At 41.9% G+C, this 13,197-nt stretch overlaps 1 protein-coding gene across 1 annotated transcript in view; it reads left to right on the top strand.

Moving 5' to 3' along the window:
• Nucleotides 1–1,720: 1,720 nt before the first annotated feature.
• Nucleotides 1,721–13,197, top strand: part of SEL1L (SEL1L adaptor subunit of SYVN1 ubiquitin ligase) — a 30,495-nt gene continuing 19,018 nt past the window's right edge. Inside the window, exons 1-4 of the mRNA XM_083839777.1 lie at nt 1,721–1,873; nt 8,489–8,526; nt 8,858–9,080; nt 12,478–12,645. Of these exons, the coding sequence (XP_083695903.1) occupies nt 1,798–1,873; nt 8,489–8,526; nt 8,858–9,080; nt 12,478–12,645 (505 nt within the window). The 5' untranslated portion in view covers nt 1,721–1,797. The remainder of the gene's footprint in view (nt 1,874–8,488; nt 8,527–8,857; nt 9,081–12,477; nt 12,646–13,197) is intronic.

Raw genomic sequence — 13,197 nt, 5'->3', positions numbered from 1 at the left:
AAGGAGGAAATTTGAGCCCTTATTCATGTGGTCACTTGACGCAGTAACTTACTTCCCCATCTAAACCAAAAGATTTTTCCAAGATACATAAGAGAGCATCGTATTTTGGCATAGAATAAATAGGAGTTATATAGCAAAAATGCATAAGCATCCATTCAAAGCTTCACAGAAGAAAAAAAACGCAAAACTGATTAAGAAAGGTAATGGAAATTTTATGGCCGATGCACACGTAAATGGAAAACCGGCAATAAATTTATCGTGCTATTACACTACAGCATATACTAAATTAATTGGAACTAACCCAGTCTACAATATTATCTGATTTATTTATTTATTTTGAATGTGATTGATGAGTTCGGAAAAAAAATAAAAGCCATTTGACTTTTTTCTCTCGTTCCTCCGTGCCACTTGGCCCTGCGCACACGGCTTTGGTCTTGAACAAGGCCTGTGAGGAGTAACTGCCGAAGGCTGCCTGGTGCCCGGGTCAGGGCTTGCACTGCCCGATGGCTGTGGGGTTGCCTGTGGCCCCTGGAGGTACTTAGGGTCCTGGGGGCCCTGCAAGTCTGCCCCACACCGCCACCACCACTGCTCGCTGCTCCCACCCTGCAGACAGTACAGCCACGGTGCCAGGAGGGTGACAGGGCTCAGTGCTTTGGGCAGGCTGCGACAAGTACATTGTATAATTCAGCACAGCATTATGGCACAGTCCTGTGACATGGTAACTGTCTCAGCCTGTTGCAGCCAGACACCGGTCCCCCTTATTTTGCTGTTGGCTTTTATTGGCCTACAGGAAAACACGATGCCTACAAGAACTTAAGCGCTGCATTCCACAGCTCTCAGATCCTTCCCAGAGCTGACTTTTTTGATAAACTTCAATTAATGATAGCCTTTCCAATCTCCACATGGTTCGGCTGTGCTCATTTAGCATACATTTAATTGACTGTCACTTCCCCCACAGCTGAGCAGGGAAGCACTCAGTTGGCTGGAGTTCTGTTGTCTGAAAGTTGACCCCAGCACGTTTAAATACAAACTGAAGGCACACACCTGTTTCCCCTCAGAGAATAAAGGCTGATACAGGAACCTACTGACAGAGGACACACACACACCGAAGGACAAAATTAAAGATAAAAATTTTTATTTTATTAAAAACAAGCACCCACACAACAGCCCAAAGGAAGAGCCCCCTCAGAGGGCAGCCGCAGGCTGCCCCGAACGCCTCCTTTCCACCACAAGCAGCTTCTTCCCCCCCTCTCCCCGCTGCCGCCCCTAACGGTTACCCCCACCCCAACCGCCACCCTCAGAAGCCACAGGTGGCCTCGCCCCGCCCTTTATATACGGCCCGCAACCAGCCCCCCTCCCCCGGCCCGTGCACAGCTCGGCGCGGGGCACTCTGGGTAATGTAGTCCCTGCCTCCCGCGGCCTCGTTGTGACGGACGGCGGGGTGACGCCCTTCGCAATTCATCATGGGCCTTGTAGGAACGGGCGCGGGAGCCAATCGAAGCCCTTATTTGGGAAGACCCTCTCACGTGGTCGGCGCACGCGCAATCCTCTTCGCGAACCCATTGGTTGGTGGGCGAGCATGACAGCCGCTCAACGCCCTTCCCCCCGGCCAATAAACGCGGGCCATGTAGCACGAGCCGCTCCCCGGGCGAGCTGCGTGCAGCACCGCCGCCAGCCGCCGCTCGCCTCCCGTCAGCGCGGGGAGCGGATTGGTGGAGCCGGACGGGGGGGCGGGGCCAGGGGGCCGGGCTCGGGCTCCGGCTCCGGCGGCGGCCGGGAGGAGGCGGCGGCGGCGGGATGGGGCGGCTGCGCCTGCTGCTGCTGCTGCTGCTGGGCGCCGCCGCGCTCGGGGCCGCCGCGCTGGCGGCAGCCGGTGAGTGCCGGGCTCCTCCTCCCCTCCCTTCTGTCCCTCCCGGTCCCTCCCGTTCCCTGTCGCTGCGCCCCGCCGGGCCGCGGCCTCGCCCCCGGGCCTGCCGCAGGGGGACGTGCTGGGGGGGGGTGAGGGGGGTGCGGCCTGCCCCGGGGGCCCGGCGCTGCCTGCAGCAGCCGCGGGGAGCCGAAATCCGCCCTCCTTCGTGGCTTTTCCCCCCTCCCCGGTGTGCGCTTCGTGGCCGAGCGGTTGGCAGCGCCGGGACGGGTGGTGCCAGGCCCTGCAGGGCCTCCCTCCTGCTGCCCGGTGCTTCTGGAGTGTTGTCACCGTTTCCTGCCCGGGTCTCTCTCCCCGGGGGGGGAGGCGCACACGGGGCATTTAGCTGCGCAGAGCGCCTGTAGGTCCTGTGAGAACCCCTTTAACATGTAGCCTTGTCTGGGGCTGCTCAGGGGGTGCTTTTGGGCTCTCAGTGAGAAGCCAAGAAGTAACCTAACCTCTTCTCTAGAGGGAAGTTCAGTGGTCTGGGGTTTGTTTTCGTGAGTGCAGTAGGAAGTTAAGTTTTTAAGCTGTGTTACTGCAGTTCATATGGGATATCAAGCGTAGTTATATGAGCTTAGTATGTAATGCTGTAAGCCAGCAGAGCACTTCCCAGAATGTGGAAAAGACACGTACAAGGTTTGTGAAGCCAGAGAGGGGAGGCACCGAGACTGTCTGAATGATGTGTTCTCCCTGATAGCATCTCTAAAGGCAAAAGCTGAGATGAGAGGAGACTCTTCAAGTGAAATGAACCATCTGTTACGTACATGGAAGCTACGTGTCAAAAACACGGGCTGTTAACTGTACAGCTGTGGCTGTGGTAGCTTATAGGATGTGGGTCTTCTGACTTGACTGCTTTGCCACTATCACGTAGCTGTGTTTGTGAGTGTGAGGTTCTTACAGCCCACATCAGCCTTGGAAAAAAAAAGTATGTTTAGAGTCAGTTGAACTAATACAATTAATAGGCCCAGGGCAGCCCATGGGATAATGCCTGGCAGATGGGGTGCTCTTGCCAGGTTTAAATCGCTGCTGAGGTAAAATCGTTCATTAATACCCAGAAATGGTTAGAGGAGAGTATTAGATTATAACAGGAAGGCCTTTCTTGCTCCTAATTTGTCTTTGTTCTTAAAGCAGAAAAAAGGTTTGCTTTATAGGTGTTTGGGTTTCCTGCAGTAGCAGTAACACCTTGTCTGGTAGCATCTGATGCACGCCTAGCAGCTGTGTTCACTGGGTCTTTGAGCAGTTGGTCATTGCCAGTGTCTGGAAATGGTTATCTGGAATATAAATATATTGAAGGGAGAGATTTTAAAAAGGTTAAAGAAAAATGTTTGAACTATTATTTTCTAACTCAAAAGGCAGTCTTAATACAGACTTTTTTTCGTCAGCCACTCAGCTGTAGATTTAAATTCCATCTGTAGTCATTGTCTGTTTAAATCAATTTCTTGAAAACTCAAGGTGAACACAGGTAAACTCAGGCCTAAAAAACATGTGCTATTTGTTTAAAGATACAATATTTATACAAATAATGAAGAAATTGAAAGTTGGGTCCTGGGAGAGAATGTGAAGGAGTCTGTGTGGCACTGGCAAAAGGAGCTAAAAATGGTAGCTGTTCCTGTTCCAGTGAGAGGTGGCAATCTGCTGTTTATCACTGCAGCGATGGCCTTCTGCTTCTGTTGATCATTTATTAAGAATGTTAGGGGAAAAAAAAAAAGCCTTCTCTTATTTGTTTCTGATTGCAGGTGTTATTTGATTCTTGGTATTCTGCCTTGCTCACAGGCCTGAGGAGGCAGAAGTTCCTTCATTCTGCCTGAGGAGAGGAAGTGGTTCTTGCTCAGGCTGCCCTGCACATTCCTTGGCTCGTGTCAGTGCTAGGCAGAGCTTTTTCATACTGGTATTAGCTGGTAGGACAACTGAGTACAAGCATATAATAGATACTTGCGTCCGTACTGGTAAAAGTCAGAGCTCAGTGGCTTTCCTGACCCTTTTGATTTTTCTTACGTAGCTGGAAAACATTTCTTCAACTTGTTGCCTTCTTGGGAATATCAGTTCCTACAGAGGGACTGCTGCAGCGTAAGTTTTGTAAACAGCTAGCCAGCAATTGCAAGGAGACTGAAAAAAGATTTGTATTCAGGATGGGGGTTGACCTATATCTTAATCTTGTAATTGCCCTAAAATGAGGACGCTGCAAAGATTGTAGCTGGGTATGATTTACTTGCTGCCAGGGATAATTTGAAACTAGTCTTGCTAAATAGATGCCACGTAAGGATTTTGCTTAACTTACCTCACGTTTTGGAGGTTCATGTTATAGGAAGAGCATCTGCGCTAAACTGGCTCTGGTGTCCATCTCTTTTCTGAATTTAACAGTTGAAAAATTGATAAGGAGCAGTCTTAGGTAATTGTATCTTAAGATTTCCCTTGTTCCTGCAAAAGTAGGATAAACAGGGCTTGCGTTCTGTATCAGAGTCTAACTAGACACTGGCACAAAAAGAATGTTGAAAAGTAACAGTGCCACAGAAAATCTCTAGGATAGTGGCTGCCAAACTTCTTTTGATCATGCATTCCTATCAGTAAAAAAAAAAAAACTTTTTAAACATCCATTAACTTACAAATAAATATACATATTTACAGTGTGCTGATTATATGCACCTCATGTGTATGAAATAGAAATGAAAAAGTATGAGGTAAAGATGACATAAACACTATATTTTTGTTTTATTAATGGTACGAAAAAGGCTTGTTCTGCACACCCCCTGTGGTACACGTACTCCCCTAGCTGGTTGCCTTGTGATAGTGTTGGAAACTGGAAAAGCCTGGCAAAAACTGGAAGGGAACTGACTGGCAGCGATCGCTTAGGACATTTGTCAGATCTTTGGGAGATTGCCCACTGCTTGGGCAACTGAATTTCTAGTTATTTCCCAAAGATGAGGAACCAGTCCAGTGTTAAAAGCAGTAGTATTAGTTGTCTGGTAGGAGTAGCAGCTCTTTAGCTTCACAGACTGACAGTTGGTCGGTTCTTCTACTGCACCAAAACATGGGAGCTGCTGGCCTCTTTCAACCTAATGACATTCTCTGAATCCCACTGCACTGCTACTCCTGCCCCTCTCTCCTTACTACTCTTGAAAATGGCAATTCTCGCAAATGTTGGGATCTTTTTATCTTGCATAAGCTGGTGGAGTACTTCTGCTGTATTTAAATAGGCTGCTTGAACACTAGTTCTAATAGAAGAAAAATAATTTTGTTAAAGCTGATTTTAATTATACATGAAGTGGTGGATACCTGAAGCAAGCGTTTAGCTGTACGGAGTGCCCTAAAATCCTAGCAGAGCCTGAGAGCACCCAGCAGTGCCTCCAGTTCAGCACTGTTCGTAAGCGAAGCTCTGTGTGATCTCATCAGCTGCCTGTTTCAGGCACAAGTATTTTTGCCTACCCTTCCCTTTTAATACATCTTAGTGTCTTTCTAATTTGTTTAGCAAATGGTGAGATTGATTTCCAGTTTTCCTCCTAGAAGGTTTTTTTTAATTGGGTCTGTTACCAAGGTTGCCTAATTCTATAAAACTGTCTGTTACCTTTGCTTTTGGATTTGCTTGTGGAAAAACAAATTAAACTATCAGCTGTAATCTCTGAAGCAGGTGTGCAAACACAACATCTGTGGCTTTCTTCAGTAGTTGAGCCTTGACTAATAAGCTGTTCTTAGGTCAAACTGTGACCTTCCCCAGATCTTTCATGAACACTTTCAGAAGTTTTCTCCACTGTTTCTTAGAGGTAGACAAACCTCTATGGGTAGCGTGTGCGTATTAGTCAGCAGTCCTGTGGAGAAACACTGCTGTAAGTGATCTCTAGTCACGTTATCTGTCATAACTGCAACCTTCTCTCTTTTACTTAGGAGGAAGTCTAGGAGCCAAGAACAGTTAAACTCAGCTTGTTGCTTTAGTTCTATTTTGGAACGAATTGTTAAAGTGCAACTTCTCAATAACAGCGCTGGCTCCTTCAGAGGGAATTTAGGTGATGCAATACAACTGAAACAGGGGACTTGCTTTCAAGGAAGAAGAGCAGATGTAGTGAGCTCTAGCTTGTGTTGGTCTGGATCAGCTGTCTCTTGCCTTTCAGTTTGGTAATCCTTTTGCCTTGAATATGAAGTCACAATAAAAGTGTTCTTTGGTATATGTACATGGATAACATACCCTTTTTATATTTGTCATTATGTCTCTTTTGTGGTGAAATCAACCTTCCAGAAATGGAAATCAATTACTAAAGCTTTTACCAAAAATCAGAACGGTCCAGTGCTGTGTCAGGCATGGAGGTTGATTTTGATTTTATTTATTTTTGACCAGACAAAACCAAATTCCCTAGCTGGTATAACTGTTAAAAATAACGTGTTTGTTACTACAGAAACAAGCACCATGTAAGTATTTTGTACCTATTAATAGCAGTATACAGTCTACTAGGTAGTTTAACCCTCTCTTTCCCCACTGCAGAAGCATGTATGACTCTCTTGACAGACTCTAGACCCTGAAATTGCATTGATGGCATTTGGCTTTACATCAAATTTGTTTAGAATAGTAGAATGTAATTCATGGGAAACATGTTAAACTTCTATCTGTCAAACATCTTTCAAACAGGGAGGACCAGCAAATAGCCCAGATACGTACATACTTCTTAATGTATTCAAAGACCAACTGTTATGTGGTAGTCTCAAGTACTAATGATCAGCGGTAGGACTTCAGACTTAAAGTCATTCTTCTCTGTTAGAGTCCTCAAGCTGGGAAGCATGGTGATCTCTGTTTAAAATGTAGCTAAGCCTGGTTTTTTTTGTTTTGGTATTTTTTCCAACTCGGTGCTTGTTCTTAGGCTGGTTGCCTGGTTGCTGCTTGCAGGGTCTGTTTCATCTTGAATACTCTGTGCTGTCTCCACTACCTTCTCTGAAGAGCTCTTCACACTTTCTTTTTTGGCCTTGTAGAGTACAGCTGCCTACCCACACAGGCTGTTCTAAACCCTTTTGAATCCTGTGTCTGCGTGGAGTCAAACTCATTGAGCTCTGCATCCTCTTCAGTAAACTCGGTAGACTATGATCTGTTTGAGTTACTTCTTGCATCACTTTTGCAGCTTCGCTTATCAGTCTTTAACATTTTAAGTTATGTTCCCACAGCTTAAAGTTGATGCTCGTGTTTTCACTTACCTGTTCTAACCAAAGATTAAACCTCAAAAACAGAATAGAAATGATTTGATGAGTCTCCGAAATCTGGCTTCCAAGATTTGCCTTTTCATTGCAAATACCTGCAGCTGCAACGTTATGATAACAATCTTCAAAACATGAAACTGGTGATTCATGGCTTGTCATGTCAGAGATGACTGATTTCTGGTAAAACACGTCACTTGCATGAGGATGAAAAGTATGCAAGTTTTTTCTTTGCTTGCTGCCAAATGCCTACATGGAGTCATCAGAGTTCTGTAAACTTGTAGAGTTTTGCTGATGTTCAGTATTTGTGCGGGGATTCTTTGATAGCGAGCTATAACATGTTAACTGGTGTACCTCATGTACAAGTCCGTAGTTGCTGTCAGTTCAGGTAATCTTTCTACTTCTGCAGATCTCCAGCCCATCAGCGTCTGGCCACTTCTGTAGGGTATTATATAAGGTATTATACAACCCAAAATCTCAGGGCAGGGGGAGGAATTCCTAAATGTAGTAGGGGTTAGTGGCACTTCTGCTTAGCTGCTTGTTTAGGTTTTTAGCTTTTTGCTTCAGTGAGTTGTGTACAGGAGAGAGGGAGGCCTATAGCATTTTCTTTGATGTGTTTCTTGTTTACCTAAATGAGGTGGTGTCAGATCCTGATGACTGGATCAGTCATGCTTCAGCTGTGATAGTTTTAGAGGCTTTCCATCAAGATGATAGTGCAAATAAAGTTCTCTGAAGTGCAGTGGGTAGCCCTTTAAAATTACAAGAACTAAAATTCAGAGACAACTGCAAAACGGTGGTAAAACTGTCATACGTAAGCTTTTCTGATGATCTTTTCCCTCCCTTTTACCTCCATTCCTTCTGCTTTTTAGTAGTTTTCTGCCTTTCTTATTTACTATTTCTCTCTTCCCAGTCTTTCTAACCAGTTAGATAGCCCTTTCAGGTGAGAAAGGTAACAGTTAAACAAGGCTTGCATCTCTTGAATGGTACCTTAGAGCTAAAGTGATGTCTCACAGCTTCTCTTCTTAAGAGAAACCTCTACCCAAAGGTTTGAGTATGCTGGCCAGGCAAAATGAATTGGTATTCTTCTGTGAAGAGTAATGTTTCATTTTAAGTGAGGTGGTGCTAATGTGACTGGTCACTAATGAAGTTGTTTATACTAAAGCTGATTTGGTAACTCAAATCCTTAGGTTCCACAGGTCGTTTTCACTTGCTATGTTCTTTTTCAAGCAGTTTACCTGAACTGGAACAATTCAGACTGCATGGTTAATCTAGAGGATTACTTTGGGTTTAAAAAATGTTTTGGATATTGTACAAAATTGTATATTTCAGAAAAATAGTAAAATGTAATACCTTTTTTAAAAAAAATTATGGGAAAGGTTTTTAATGACTTGTAACATCTTTTTGTAGATGAAGAGGGAAATCAAGATGAATCCCTGGAGCCAAAGGTAAGGAAATACATTTCTAGTCATTCTGTCTTTTTCTCGCGGAGTGAGAACAAGGGTCTGAAATTCCAGAACTACGATTTGATTCTTGTTTTAAAATGCTCTGTAGCTTTCACTGTTTTCATTAACTTCTGTGTAACAGAAGAATTAATGTTGTGCTGTATCTTTTGAAGTGTATTTTTCACAGAACTAGAAGGGAATCAGTGAGAGCTGGTGGCAGTAGCTCAATTTACTTCTGGTACTACTCTTTAAATGTCGTATCTTTAAAAAGTATTTTTTTTCCAACTGCTGCTGTTCCATTTCTAATCTAAAATACATGGCTGCTCTCTTTCAGACTTTAGCGGCAGAGGACCAGGTAAAGGACCATTCCACAGGAACTCGAGTGGTAGCAGGTCAAATCTTCCTTGAATCAGGGAAGTCAGACTCTCAATCTGAGGATGAAGAGAACTTTCACAGTCAAGAGGAAGAAAAAGACAATTCACTGGAAGAGTTGAACTCTCTAGAAATGTCCAACCTATTAAATAAGGATTTGGAAGAAGCAGAAATACAGAGTCCAGGTAACTGCTCACAAGCTTTTGAACAAGTGGCAAGAAAGACATCTGAGTAACTGTGGGATGTAGATAAACACAAATAGTCATTTTGAACATATTAAAAAACCAAGCATCTGAATTTTTCCGGAAATGAATGGTAATTGGTGCCTTTTTTATCAGGAAGTAACATGACGCTTTCAAAAATACTGTTTGAAGTCTTAGTGTTCATTTTTATATTAGTTTTCAAGGTTTTTCATAACTCTTATTGTTTTCATCTTCCTGGAAAGCTTTAACTATCAAATGGATAAAGTACGGATTTCTTCATATATGACTCAGGTACACATACTAGACTCTGTGTGTGTATATAGTAACTGTAGAATGATAAATTGCATCAGTGTTTTAGCCTACTGGCTGTGTGCCTGGAGAATGGGTTGACAGAGGGAACAAATTGTGATACGATGACAAATTTCTTAGCAATAGGGCAACACCTGAATTGCGTGTAAACTTCATTAAGTTTTCAAATACAGGTAGAACCTTGTGTTCTTGTGTCTAAATTCACCAGGAAAGCCTAGTATATCTTTTTTTACTTACAGTAATATGAATTTAATATGATTATTTTGGACTTGTAATTAGTAGTGGATGATAATTAGATGGTACAGTTGAGTACTCTAGCCTTTGCAGCAAATATTTTTTTTACCTGTTCATAAAAAGTAAATCTTCAACTAAAAAGTACAGTTACATGGTAATACTAAGCTGCCTATCTTCTTAACTCATGTCTTGAATATCAAAAGAAAACAGGAATAATGAATAGGGTCTCTGTTACTTTCTGTTTTTCAGTATTTTCTAATAAGCGTTTCTTATTGATGCAGAACTAGTATACAGTTAGTAAAAAGTCACTAATAGGATTAAATACTGCTGTTGAGAGATGTGGTATTGTACAGGGAAAAAGTATATGAAGTCCACTAAATAGTTTTCTGCCACAAAGCAGTGAGCTAAGCACCGTATTTACACAGTGCAGTCTATTTCAAAAGTAAACTTTAAGAATTTTTTCGTACATGAGAAAGCTGTGACCAGATGGCTTGCTCCTGAGTATTGCTTGTAACTAAGGTTTTTAACTATGCTTGTCAAAATACTGTGCGCAGGTGACTTTAAATTGAACTGTGAGCTTGTACTGTTCAGTTCTTTTGAACCTGTTATGAGTAAGTTAGTGGTGCAGGTGGAAGGATTACTGTTTTTATCTGTAATGCAATTCTGAAGGAAAAATGCCTGTATTCTGTGAGAGGGGGGGGAAAAAACTGCTAAAGGGAAACTTCATTGTCAGGCTTTTTAACTGAGTAGGACAGGAGTCTACCTCAGATACATTACATCTTTTGCTCATGTGCATGGTGATTGCATGAAAAATATTTTTCAAGTTTCCACATGTATTTTGGAGGTTATTGAGCAGGGAAGAATTTCATCTTCAGAAAGTTAGAATTAGTACTATTAAGGCTTTCCTTTTAAAGAAAAGTTTTCTTCCTCTTCAGGGTCCTTTTCTCTTCTAATCAGTGAAGAGTTCTTGAGTGTGTAGTTTAAAAAAAAAAAATCATGCTCTTATTTTCCATGTTTTTGTTAGTACGGAACTGGATTGTTAGAGTTTTTGTTGAAAACTGTCACTAGTTTGCACAGAGCTGGCAATTCCTGCCACATTTGTCGTCTTGTTTGGAGGAATCTTTCAGTGATAGTACTTTTTTGTAATTTTTTATAAATCTATATTGGGTTTCTTTCAGTGTAAAGTATGAAATATAAATAATTAAGGACAACATGATAAAACACCATGTGTACGCCTGTTTTGCTCTGTCTGAATAAATCCCTATTTGTGTGCACAATTTGACAAAAAATTATCCTTCATGTAAATTATATGTATTTATCATTCCTTAAGTATATGATAAACTGTGGTTAGCATTTTATCCTGTAATAGCACTGTTGTGTTGCTTTAGGAGTTAATGTTTGTGGCTATGTGGGGGGAAAACTGCGTTATGCTTGAATTTAGAATTTAAAAAGGCAAAAGGGAGGACTGGGTTGGAATAATTTCCCAACTTTTAGTGCACAGCTAACTCCTATGTACAGCATTGTCTAAATAGTTCATGTCCAATTGCTTTCACTGCAGGAGGTAGTGTTATACTTTCTATACAAGTAAAGTTTCAAATTCCAAGTTGTATTAACATCCTGGAGCTGGAGTTTGCTCATAGCGATAAGAGGTCCCATCTGTTGTAGTTGCATGTACTTTTAGCATGAGTTTGGGCATTACCCAATGGCTAACAGATGTCTGAAGTGATTCAAAGCTAATAATGTATAGACATGTTATTTGTTTCCAGTTTCTGAAAATAACTGTTCTGTGTGTCAAGAGGTAATAAACTTGGGTGAGGGTATCTGCCAAGGAATCGAATTCTGAAGAGCAATTTGAGCAAGCTATCTAATTCTAGAGAATTTTTCATTTAAAAAATGGTATGGTCTCTAGGCCTTATGAAAATGGCATAGTCTCTAGAAAAAAAACTAGCTCTGTTGACAGCCACAAGAACTAGAAACTTAATTTGAAAGAACAGGAATTGGCATTCTCAATTGCAGGTTTCTGCAGATGTCTTCAGGTGAAGCTGAAGCTAACTTCTGGATTTAGCATAGCGAAACAAAGAACTTTATAAAAGGCTAATGGAAATAATTTCATTTTCAAAAACTGAAGATAATTCTTAGTCATTATAGAAGGTTGACTTAAAATACTGCAATACTGGAATCACTAACCTTTGTCTAGTGCTTGAGAAATCAGAGTGCTGAAAGTACTCTTGAATGCAACTTAAACTGGTGAAATGAAATAAAGACTTCAATGCAAGTATGTGCAACTGTAAAGAGTGAGTGGGCTCATAGTGATTTCGTAGTCTTTTCTTACAGTTGTATTTTCTAAATGTACTCCTTGCTGATACTCAAGTATTTTCAGTAGTCCAGTGAATAGTTCTGTTGAATGTCTACGTCTTGCGCTATGGCTAAAATGAATAAATGTACTGGAATGCACTCGGTGGATAGTCTTTTGCATGAGGAAGGGAGTACAGAGAAGTGAAAGTAAAAGGGCTGTTTATTATGGTAGGCAAAATATATATATAACTGATCTGCATTCTACACTCTAAAAATATTTTCTTTGCTTAGAAATAAGGAATAGAAGAAATTGCATACTTACTTTCAATTAAGAAATGGAACAGTAATATTTTTGAAGTGCTCTTTAGGAAAGTGACTGCTTTTTCAGGCTTTGGTAAATTAGAAACTTTACTGAAAACTTGATGAAATGCAGTTTTTAACTTCACAGAAGTTAATACCGACACAGGAGTCCTTTACTATTTATAGTGATGACTTTATAGAATAAAGGGAAGCAGTCTTACTCCTGGGTATCTATTTTCAGTTTTGACAGCTATTGGAGGCACTGCGGATGGTGAACCTTGTCGCTTCCCCTTTTTGTTTATGGAGAAGGAGTATGCAGAGTGCACTGCAGATGGGAGGGAAGATGGCAGGCTTTGGTGCGCAACAACCTACGATTACAAGAAGGATCAAAAGTGGGGCTTCTGTGAAAGTAAGTAGCCTGATGTCTTTGTTCTTGTCCAATGAATGCTTTCTTAACTCAGCGTTCTCATACCTCCTTATGTCCCCTGTTACGAGGTCTAGAAGTCCTGGTCATGTATTAATGGCCACCTTGTATAAGAAATTATAAAGGCAAAGTTCTCGTGATGGGAAATATTGGAAAATATTGTAATGCAAATGGAACTTACAAAACTTTTGTGATATCTTGCAGTGGAGGCACCTGTAAAACTTGATTTCAGAGGTTGTAGAACTATAGGGGTTTGACAGTGTTCCCCATTATACTTGCTGATGTGTTGTACACAGGCGACACTTTTCTAGCAAACATTGTCCTGAAGGAGGATCTTTCTTTGCACATCTTGCTTGGGAGCAATGAAAGAAATACTTTAACAACAAACTCCTGTGAGAGAGATCACATGGGAGGAAACCATCTCCCAAGATACTCAACGCATCCTTTACATAGCTTTTTTTAATCACGTGGGGTTGCTTATTGGTATTCAGAAACACCATTTTGGCTGTATTTACCCTTAGAACAAATAGGAATTTT

The sequence above is a fragment of the Anser anser genome, assembly GCF_964211835.1.
Source record: "Anser anser genome assembly, chromosome: 5".
Taxonomy (NCBI): Eukaryota; Metazoa; Chordata; class Aves; order Anseriformes; family Anatidae; genus Anser; species Anser anser.
This window is presented reverse-complemented; position numbering and strand designations above follow the sequence as displayed.